The 11,359-nt window shown below is 44.1% G+C and overlaps 1 protein-coding gene across 1 annotated transcript in view; it reads left to right on the top strand.

Moving 5' to 3' along the window:
• Positions 1–820: 820 nt before the first annotated feature.
• SPATA13 (spermatogenesis associated 13) overlaps positions 821–11,359 on the top strand; it is a 267,083-nt gene continuing 256,544 nt past the window's right edge. Inside the window, exon 1 of the mRNA XM_059902616.1 lies at positions 821–1,056. Within this exon, the coding sequence (XP_059758599.1) occupies positions 1,045–1,056 (12 nt within the window). The 5' untranslated portion in view covers positions 821–1,044. The remainder of the gene's footprint in view (positions 1,057–11,359) is intronic.

Genomic DNA, 11,359 nt, shown 5'->3' with positions numbered 1-11,359 from the left:
CCTCATATAAAGTTTCTTAAGCCTGTCCTTTTCCTTGTGCTAGTTTTATTTTCTGAAAATGGGTTTCCATTAGCAACTTAATTGTTTATAAATCAGAAAATCTTTTTTTTTTTGAGCATGGTGGAGGGCTGCACCACATTAAAAGCAGACAATCAATTATGATGAAATTCAATAAAATCATTGTAATTAGTAAGGTCTGCATATATAATTTTTAACTGCCATGAGGAGCACATAGGTCAAATCATCTGTTAAAAATCCTTGCCTCCCCCCAAATTCCCCAGTTAGTCTACTACTATAATTAGGACCAAGGGGTTTAGTGAGGTCCTTCTTGAAGTTTCCTTTGCTCACTTCAGGAATGGAGGAAGGTCGTGTGTGTGTGTGTGTGTGTGTGTGCGCCCTCGAAGCCTGAAGGTGGGGAAAGAAGCTGTGAAACAGGACTCCTATGTTTGCTTATTTATGTGACCACTTCCTCCCCACCTTGTCCTCCTCTTAGTGTTTGTTTCCAAATCGAATCGTCCTCACTTCTTCGCCTGGGCTTCCTCAACCCCGAGGATTCAAAAGAGACGGCAAGCGGCCCCGCCTTCTTATGAATATGCAACAGTAAGGGGCTGGGAGGAAGCCTGAGAGAAAAACCCTGCAAGAAATTCACCCTCTGTCGGCCTGAAACGGCTCCGGGCCGCTCCCAGCCTCTACCACGCCCTGCACGGGCCGGCGAACAATAGCACAGCCCCGGGGCGCGGAGGCGCGCTCGCCGCGGCGGAGGAGCCGCTGGATGTTCGTCGCCCGGGAAACGTGGAGTCTGAACAGCTCTTCAGAGCCAGTCTGAACTCCGGCCGGGAAGGTAGCAACCGGACGGGTTCACCGTCTCCGGCCCGAGGGGCCCGAAGGTCCCGCCCTTTGCCCTGCAAATGAGGGGGGCGCAGGGGCCCTCGCGGCGGCGCCCGCCGGGGCCGAGTTCCCCGCCTGCTTCCCCGTGACTTCCTGCCCACCGGAGCTCGGCGCGAGGTGGGCAGTCCCTCAGGAGAGCCCCGCTAACGTGCAGGAATGCTGAGAAAGGTAGGCGGGTTTTCTGTGCCGGTGGTCACCCCTCCCTCACTTTTGGGGAGGGGACCACCCAGCAGCAGGTGGCGGAACTCCTGCGTCCGTGGCACGCTTTCTGAAGCGAGGGTGAGAGGAGGCGAGGGGGAGCGGAGCGCTGGGTGAGCGGAAGGCTTGAGAAGTTGCCGCGGCCCCAGCAGGTGCAGCGAAAGCGCCACGCTGCGCCCGGGAGACGCGAGCGCCCGCCGGCGACCCGCGTCGCCATGGCAGCGGGGGCGGGGCCGAGCCGCAGCATGCGTCGCCATGGTAGCGGGGGCGGGGCAGAGCCGCGGCGTGGCCGGGTTGCCGGGCGACGGAAGGGCGCGGGGAGGGGCTCGCGGCGTCCCGGGAGCTTCTCAGAGGATCAGCCGCCAAGTCTGGGGTTTCTTTGACGCTTGTTTCCTGGCCGTTAACTTCATTCAGCCTATTGGCAGCGCTGTCCTTGGGATAGGGAATCAGTCTTCTCGGCTACCGCCTACTCAATGCCATAATACTCTTTTGAAAATACTCGGATTGTGGTCTGATGGAAGACGTGAAAAAGAAGATATTCCTTTCTAAAGCAACAAAAACGTGTAGTGTTTCCTCGTTTTCAAGGATATTCCTTAATTATTATCATTTTTAAAAACTAAAATAGAGTACATGATTTGGATCCATGAAAACGAATTGACCTTCGGCCTTTCCGACATATTAACCAAAATCTTTGCTAAAGAAAAGCGCATACAACAGACAGCAGTATTAAAAATTCAGACAGTCGCATCTTAAAATGTCTCAGAAAGACACGACTCTCACAATGCACGTGAGAGAATTAATTTCATTTTATTTCACTGGGTATTTTCTTGCATGTAAATGTTTCAGATAATTTTGGCTTCTTATTTTAAAGGCTGTTTTAGCTATACACTACAGAATAAAGTTGACAAGGACTTTGCATGACCTTTTCCAGAGCAGTGACTGACAGCGACCGTAGTACTTCCCCCTACTCTTTTTTCCTTTTATCCTCCTATAGCTAAAAGTATCTTTTGGTGTTTTTCATCTCTTTCTCCAGATTTAAATTGCCAAAGACACGGGTCTGTTACCAGTACTTAAGATGTGTTCCACACACTAGTTTATTTCTTCCTCTTCCTCCATTTAAAAATTATCTATGTATTATTTATTTATTTATTTGTGTATTCACTCATCAGACATGGATTGAGGTTCTGATACGTGCTGTGTACCTTGCTAGACTCCAGGGAAGAGGAATAAGTGGTAGGAGGGACACACAAAGTTGCGTCAGAAAAATTCACCGTTTAGGGAGAGGCAAAGGCTGGGAAGTCATCAGAATCCATTATGATACTTTCTCATCTAGAAATTCCACCCAGGATGACCCCTGCTACTGGCCAGGAGAGGTGCACTGATTATTCTTGCCCTTTTAAGGCAAAGGTAGCCATTTAAAATACGAGGAAGATGACACTCATAAAAGTACAGTAATATGGCCCAGGACTTACAGTCAGTAAGTGGTAAAGTCAGGATCCAAATTCAAATATGGCTCCTAAGACATGCGGCTTCTGAAGCATTAAGCCATTTGACCCTGTGTCCCTACTAACCAAATTACCATATTTTGAATTTTGTGAATTTCCACCAAAAAAAAAACCAACTATGCACTTTCCTTTTCGGTTGAGCTGTTTTTAAAGTCAGGTATTTCAAAAGTCAGATATGAATTGCATTTCTCAAGAATGTATGGTTTTCCTACTGAAATGTTGATATCGTCAATAATCTTGTTTTCAGGGGTTCCCAAGTAGTTAATGAGAAAATTAAGATTTGGTTATTCAAATCGTGTTTTAAGAATATTGGAAGTACTTGTGTATTTTTTTTTTTAATTTACTTATTTATTTATTTTTGACTGCGTTGGGTCTTTGTTGCTGCACTTGGGCTTTCTCTAGTTGCGGCGAGCGGGGGCTACTCTCCGTTGCGGTGCGCGGGCTTCTCACTGCGGTGCCTTCTCTTGTTGCGGAGCACGGGCTCTAGGCACATGGGCTTCAGTAGTTGTAGCTCACGGGCTTAGTTGCTCCAAGGCATGTGGGATCTTCCCGGACCAGGGCTCGAAGCCATGTCCCCTGCGTTGACAGGTGGATTCTTAACCCCTGTGCCACCAGGGAAGTCCCGGTACTTGTGTATTAAAGGGTTCTGTTGTACAAATTGTTACACAATTAGATTTCATTAAAGCAAAATACATTACTTAGTTAGCATTCAGGTTTTTATTGCCTTTCCTGATTTTAAATGTTTTCTATCAGATTTGTTAGCTTCTTCTGGCATTGTCTTTAGATAGGTGATAATTGGAAATTGCTGTGTGGAAAGTTGTCCTAAAAAGTTCAGGTATGTACCTAGCTTGACCTGCAGTGAGATTTGGCTCCATATACCCCGTCACAGCCCTGAAAACCACGTTGAACTAATTTCATAAGTGTTTTTACAGTTAAAATGTTATTTTCCTGAATAGATTGCAGGATCGATGAAGGCAGGAACCAGATCTTTTGTGTTTTTAGAATCTTTCTCTTAATACCAGCTACAACACTCTTCATAAATATTAACTGGCAGGAGAAACAAAAATAAACTTTATCAGGCCAACAAAATATAGAGTAGAAGAAATAATCCTTTATTCAGAGTCACAGAAGTTCTAATTATTTGTTGATTACTTTTTTTCCATGATACCTCACTATTAAATTCTAGGTAGTACCTATTTTGCAGATAGAAATTTTTACCCAACTTAATTATCCATAGATGATCACAGAAGGTAAGAAAAGAATTAACAAGACTTACGGTGACTAGTATTTAAGTATTTTCCAGTGTGTTATCTTAATTGAACCTCACAACAACCCTGAAAGTGTAGGGGAGGAAAACTTTTTCCTATACCCTCTGGGTTTTTTGGCTGGTCTAATAATTTAATTGACATAAGACAGATTAACAGGAGAAAAACAAATTAGTTATGTACGTAGGGGAGTCCCAAAGATATGAGACCCAAGGGCAAGTTGGGCAGCTGAGGCTTCTATACCATCCTGAGCTGAGGAATGGGATGGGGGCCTGAGGCTTCCAAGGGGAGGAGGGTCATTCACAGGACAATAAGAAGAGAGATGTTTGGTAAGTTGATGGCTGTCCTGCCATATATATAGGTCATTCAGATAAAAGTGATCTCTGGTAATAGCTCTCTCTCTCTGAGTCTGGCCCCAGTCTCAATTCCTTTAGGAAATTGAGGGGGAGGTAAAAAGCCCCTCCTGGGTCTCTTGGGCCCCGATTCTCTTTAGGTCAAAACTATCCACGTGCCAAAGTGACACATTTTGGGGAGGCTCGTTCTGAACCCCTTCAAAGGAATTCACATCACCAATTTTTTTTTTAATGTATGAGAAAACAGAAGCTCAGAGAAGTTGAGCGACTTGGTCAGAGTCACCCAGCAAGGGAGAGTCACATCTTCTGATGAAGTCAAGTGATGCCCTTGCAAACCAGACACGCCTGTGAGCTCTGGGGTCCTGAGCCTCTTGACAGACCTGGGGAGTCTGGGTGCAAAATGCCTTCTCTCCCTCTCACCTTCCCCAGGCTCCCACTCTGTCTGGGAAGAAGGCGAGGGAACCTCTTTTAAAAGACAAGTAAAGAAAGAGGCGGGGCAGAAGGAAGGGGGAACCAGTGTTCCAAATTGGTAGTGGGGAGACCCCGGGGGAGGGGTACGCTAGTCTACTAGGGCTTCTGTAACAAAGTATCCCAGACTGTCAGACTTAAACCACAGACCTTTACTGTGTCACAGCTCTGGAGGCTGGAAGTCAGCAGGGTGGGTTTCTCCAGAGAACTCTCTCCTTGGCTGGCTGATGCCTCCTCTTTGCTGTGCCCTTATGTGGTCCCCCCTCCGTGTGTGTCTCTGTCCTAGTCTCTTCTTGTTATGACACCTGTCATATTGGATTAGGGCCCACCCATCTGACCTCATTTTATCATAATTGCCTCTTTAAAGGCCCCAGCGCCAGATACAGTTGCGTTGGGAGGTCCTGGGGGTTAGGACTTCAGCAGATGAATTTTGAGGGAACTCATTTCAGCCCATAATAGAGACAAAGGAAAGTGAACTTGGTCTATGACCCAGAAGACAAGACATTTCAATTGCTTTACGGTTCCCATTAGTTTTCTCTCCTGACACCGATCAACGTTTGGGTGAGTTGTGGCAGTTTTTTACAACAGTATATTCCACCGGACGTATAAAGAAAACAAAGAGATTCAGAACTGAACTCTTCTGTATGTAGCTTGCTTTATACTTTATTTTCACTCTCACCTCTGCACGGCCAGCTTCCACCCTTGTCACGTTTTGACGAGAGCAGACAAAGCTGATGATGACCCCCATTTCCAGCTAGGTATGACCTGTCTCTCTGCCTTTTTTAGTGCCGTGGAGTGATTTGAGTCACGTGCACTGCCTGGGTAGCATGATAAATCCATTGGAAATGAAATCACAGTACTGAAAGGAGAGGGAAGCGTAGATTTTACAACCCTCAGAGCCATGAAGATAAAAGCTAGGGCAACCTTCCATCTGAATGGCATTTTCCATGCTTATTTCTAACAAGATATGCTCAGCATCGTGTTTCAGACTGTGGAAGGTAGCCAGAAGAATTTGAAGGTTTTCTCTGAGGCACTGAACAACTCACAAGGTTATAATTGGAATGTATTGCAGAGACTCAAATTATGAAAATGCTGTGGTCATAGACTATCAGGGACCAGAGGGAAGCCTGCAGGTCTTGTAGCCAGTGCCTGGCCCTTGGCTGCACTCCACAGAACCTGCTTTGCGAAGGCAGGAATCCAGGCTAGGTTTCAAGGTAGCCCGAGAAGCTTCCAGAGTTTCCTGCAATAAAGGTTTCGGTATTCACCAAACATCAGGGTCTCAAAGGACTTTTGTTTGTCTCCTCAATTTCCTTCATTACTTCATATTTTGCCGTCAGAAAAGGTAGAGCGTGGGTGTCCACTTTTTTGCATGGAATAGCTTGTCATTTGCTAAAAGAGTCTTACTACGTCATTTCTTGGCTCTTTTTGGTAAGTTGAATGGAAACTCTGTCCATTGTCACGAATCTGTTTCTATCACAGTCCCAGGGAAGCCGCCCCTCACCATCCTGAGTTGTGGGTTGTTTTTTATGTCTTCACCGCACTTGCTTGAGTTGTGACTTTTGAGGGCTGTCCTATTTACTTCTAATCGTGAGGCCCTGGACTCTATTCTGAGATATCCTTACGGAAGAATGTGTATCCCATACACTTGGGGAACCTTTTTCCAGGAATACCAGAAGCTTTCAAAATGTGCTCTTTGGATGGGATCCAGCAGCTTTCTTTCTTTTCTTTTTTTTTTTTAACATCTTTATTGGAGTATAATTGCTTTACAATGGTGTGTTAGTTTCTGCTGTATAACACAGTGAATCAGTTATACATATACATATATCCCCATGTCTCCTCCCTCTGGCGTCTCCCTCCCACCCTCCCTATCCCGCCCCTCTAGGTGGTCACAAAGCACCGAGCTGATCTCCCTGTGCTATGCAGCTGCTTCCCACTAGCTATCTGTTTTACATTTGGTAGTGTATATATGTCCATGCCACTCTCTCACTTCGTCCCAGCTTACCTTTCCCCCTCCCTGTGTCCTCAAGTCCATTCTCTACATCTGCGTCTTTATTCCTGTCCTGCCCATAGGTTCTTCAGAAAGATTTTTATTTTTTTTAAGATTCCATATATATGTGTTAGCATACGGTATTTGTTTTTCTCTTTCTGACTTACTTCACTCTGTATGACAGACTCTAAGTCCATCTACCTCACTACAAATAACTCAATTTTGTTTCTTTTTATGGCTGAGTAATATTCCATTGTATATATGTGCCACATCTTCTTTATCCATTCATCTGTTGATGGGCACTTAGGTTGCTTCCATGTCCTGGCTAGATCCAGCAGCTTTCCACGATGGGTGGTTTCAGAAACAGGTTCATGTGTGAACCAGCTATCATTATCCCAGCCCAAAAGGAATGTGTCCTCCTCAGAGCAGTGCGTGCTCAATCAGTGAGGGGCTGGAGGCTAGTGCCTGGAGTTTGAAAAGTCAGCCTTGAAAGTTAGTGCAAGTTCCTGAAGGGCAGAACTCTACATTTCCCCTTCTGATTCGAGCCAGACATTTGTCTCCCTGGTCAGTTGTGCATATCGGCTGGCACAGGTCCAGGAGGTGGGCTGGTCTGTTCAACGGCTGCTTCTAGAACACCTTTAATTAAGATCTCCCCTCAGAGGCACTCCCCTCAACTTAGGAGAAAAGAAGCCAGCACTGTTGTACGAAGAGTGAGGAGGAACTTCTGTTCATGGCTGTCCGTGGCTTCCCCAGGTTTGGGCCAGTGAAGTACCCTTCATTCCTCTACACCACTGGAGAAGGTCATGACCTTGAAGTGGCCTGGACGTTCCCAGGCTTTCAGGGAGTATTTATCAGTCATTCACGATCTTCTCAGCCTGCAGGGCATGAGAAGACATGTCATGGGCTTTCTCCTCAAGCAGCTGGTACTCTAGTTCAGGGTAAACAGATGTGAAAATAAGAAAGCACAATTCAAGGCTCTGTCGTGTACACGCCGGTAGGTGTGCCCCAGACACGAGGAACAGCTGCTCGAGGGGGCTCAACAGCCAGGGAATTGCATCCTCTTTGTTTTTTCTTTATTTTCTTTATGTTTAAAAAATTTTTATTTTATATTGGAGTCTAGTTGACTCACAATGTTGTGTTAGTTTCAGGTGTACAGCAAAGTGATCCAGATATATATATATATAAAATAAGATATATTAAGATATATATTATAAGATATATAAGATATATATATATATTATATATATATCTCTTTCAGGTTTTTTTCCCATATAGGTTATTACAGAGTATTGAGTAGAGTTCCCTGTGCTATACAGTAGGTCCTTGTTGATTATCTATTTTATATACAGTAGTGTGTATGTGTCAATCCCAAACTCCTAATTTATCCCTCCCCACCATGTTTCCCCTTTGGTAACTGTAAGTTTGTTTTCTAAGTCTGTGAGTCTGTTTCTGTTTTGTAAACAAGTTCATTTGTATCATTTTCTTAGATTCCACATATAAGTGATATCGTATGGTATCTGTCTTTGTCTGACTTACTTCACTTAGTCTGATAATCTCTAGGCCCATCCATGTGGCTGCAAATGGCATTATTTCATTCTTTTTACGGCGGAGTCGTATTCCATCGTGTATATGTGTACCACATCTTCCTTACCCATTCCTCTGCTGATGGACATTTAAGTTGCTTCCGTGTCTTGACTGCTATGAACATTGGGGTGCGATGCATCCTCTTTCCTCGCTGTGGCTTCCCAGATGCGGATCTCCTTCAAGTTCCCATCACCCCAGCCCCTTAACCTGGCCCTTTCCTGCTTTTCCAGTGAGGATGCTCAAGAAATCCTATCTCAGATGAGTTTAAACCAGGGTGAATCTGGCCACAGGATTCGAAGCCTTTATACTCCTGGGAGCTCCATCAGGATTTGATGGAAATAAAGGAGGGACTGGGCTGAAGGAGCAGAAGAGAGAGCCATTTCTACTGTCTCATCATGCATAGAGTTCATAAATCCTTGGAAAGCCATAAAAAGACTGCCTGAGTATTCATTTCAAGGACAGAAGGATATGCAGGCAACATAAGAACAGGAGACTGTGTGGATGGCCACAGCAGGGCAGAGAGGGGAAAAAAAGTGGTCCAAACCCTAGTTGGTGACAGGATAGAGCACCGGCAACTGGTCCTTACCCTGAGACCAAGGGAAGAAAATAAACATGGCGGCTAGGAAGCCAGCTCTGGGATACAGACGTGTCCCCTGGGGTTATACCCCTGGAAGCTCTGTGCTCCCCACTCCTGAGCTCTGTACTCCTCACCCACTGGGGCCCAGACCCCCCTCCCCCATGATGATCAGCAGTGATTTGGAGCTGGAGGGTCCACTGCAGGGAGAATAGAGTCTCTGATTCCATCGGTCCTGGCACTTGGAGTTGGCACAGTCAATTCTGTTGTAGGGAGTTAGGTTTGCAGGTGATTTTTAGCACACCACTGTTTCTTGTGCTTGTGTTAGGTATTTGGGGCTGGCCCAGGGACCAGTTCTGTATATCCTATTTGTAAGGAAAATATATGCTGAACTTGAAGCAAGTGAAATGTATGTTTGAGCAGCAAGCCTTTGTGAAATGAAGATCAGGGCAACTGGGAATTTTATCTGGACAGCCAAGGCATAGAGGAATGAGCATTAGAGGAAGGTGGGGAGACCTGGGTACAAATATCATCTCTAATACAAATTCACAAATTTTAGCAAAAAGCGAAATTCCCCGGGAGTTGTTATCTGTAAGAGGAGGGACTTGATTAGATGATTTCTGAGGTCCCGTTGTGTTCTGGAATTCTGCTCTTTCTGAAAGGCAGCCTAAAATGGGATGTGTCACCTCTAAGTATCGCAGATGCTGGTCAGGTATCCATCCCTTTGCCTTTTATTCGTGAGTCTCCTGGTGTCCCCGTGAGTCTGTCATAGTCAGCGATGCTGCTTCCTCCCTGTGTCCATACACAAGGTTGGGGACGTCTCTCCAGGAAAAGGTTTAGAGGAGAGAATTTGTCAGTTTTCCTTAACTGATTCTTTTGTTTCATGCCTTTGTAAAAATAAAGCTGTCTCCACGTGCTCTTGGCTTCCATGTCTTGGCTGTGAGATCTCAGCCTTGAGAAACCATCAGGCCAGGTAAGCTGTTTTTGTTGTTATTACATCACATCTCAAGGAGAGCATCCCAGAATGCATCCCCAGATCAAAGGCCTGTAATTTCCTTTGACTGGAAACATGGAAGGATCTCCTTGTGCAGTGAATTACAGCATATACAAAGTGAGGGACAATTCTTGGTCACTTTACACGGAGCAGGAAATTTTGAAAAGTTTAGAATTTTGGTATTTTGGATTTATGCTTTAAATGAACAAGGGGATCAAACTAAATGGAACCTACACTGAATCTGGCTAGTGAAAGTAGGTCTCTTAGTTTATAGAATTTATCATCTTGGGATCTTATGTATCAGGTTTCCTTGTAGTGTCTCTATTTAGGTAGTAAATGTGGTGTTTTAGAAACTTTTTTCCTTTCTAATTATATATTTATTTATCTATTTTGAAAGGAAAAAGAGAAATCCACACAAACATTTCTCAAAAGCCTTCCAATTAGGCAAATCTTAGGAAAAATGCATATTACAATCTGAAATGCATATTATGATCTGTAGTTAAATTAGAATGTTTTGGTTTATAAGCTGAGTGTACCCATACCATCAGCATGAGAAGTATATACAGTTTTCCCTTTGAAAACATTTCTGTCCAAGATCCAAACGATGGACCTTTATTTCCTATCTCAGATCAGAGAGATCATTAAAAGGAATTCTAGCTTGGTACTTTGCTTACTTTCTCATCAGAGATAACTAATTCCGTCTCACCTGTGTTACAGCCGGGTAGAAGCATTTGATAGTGTTTCACAAGCTAAGGAGTGGAGAAACTAACAAAATTTCTGACTGTGGTGGTTACAATTTTGAGAACTGTAGTGGGATACACTTAATTCTTAGCATAAAAACATGTCATTGATTTTTTTTTTTAAAGAAAGGGAAATAACATTAATGAGTGCTGACTGTGAACCGGACATTGATGTATTTATGGTATTTGGAGCTGTTGTTGCTTTTATGTTGGAAGTTAGTAAAGTGAGACATGGAGAAGTTACATCACCTGTCGGAGGACACACTGAATAAGTGGCAAAGCTGGTGTCCAACCTCAGAAAAAAAAAAAGAAAAGAAGAATTTTTACTGCCTAGCTCTTGAATATGTATGTCACTTGAAAATGAGGAACCACATTATCTCTAAGATACCCATGTTTTTTGTGGGATGAAAGATAGCTGGAATAATGTGAAAATCAGCGGTTCCTCTGATTGTGGGAGTATATTCTCTGGAGTAAAGTTTAAGCACTTCTAACATTAAATATTATATTAATCACTATTAGCTCTGGGAATCTGCCCAAACAAGTCATTCTTCCAACAATGTCTGTCTTCAGCCAACTTAGGCAATCAGCCACTGAATGAGGCATTTTTCCCCCTAAAAGACATGATTTGACCAGTAAGAATTTGGTTATGCAATTAAATGTTGACAAATTGGGAGGTAAAAGCTCTGGACTTGGAAATCTTGGTATTTTGATGATCTAAAGTATAAATGGTTTTTCCCCCCTCAATAAATAACAGCTGTACAAATTTTAATTTCAAATCGGCCAATCTTCAAAGCTACACTGCA

Source organism: Balaenoptera ricei, chromosome 18 (genome assembly GCF_028023285.1).
Source record: "Balaenoptera ricei isolate mBalRic1 chromosome 18, mBalRic1.hap2, whole genome shotgun sequence".
NCBI classification, from domain to species: domain Eukaryota; kingdom Metazoa; phylum Chordata; class Mammalia; order Artiodactyla; family Balaenopteridae; genus Balaenoptera; species Balaenoptera ricei.
Note: the sequence above shows the minus strand (reverse complement) of the source record. Positions and strands in the feature narration are given on the sequence as shown.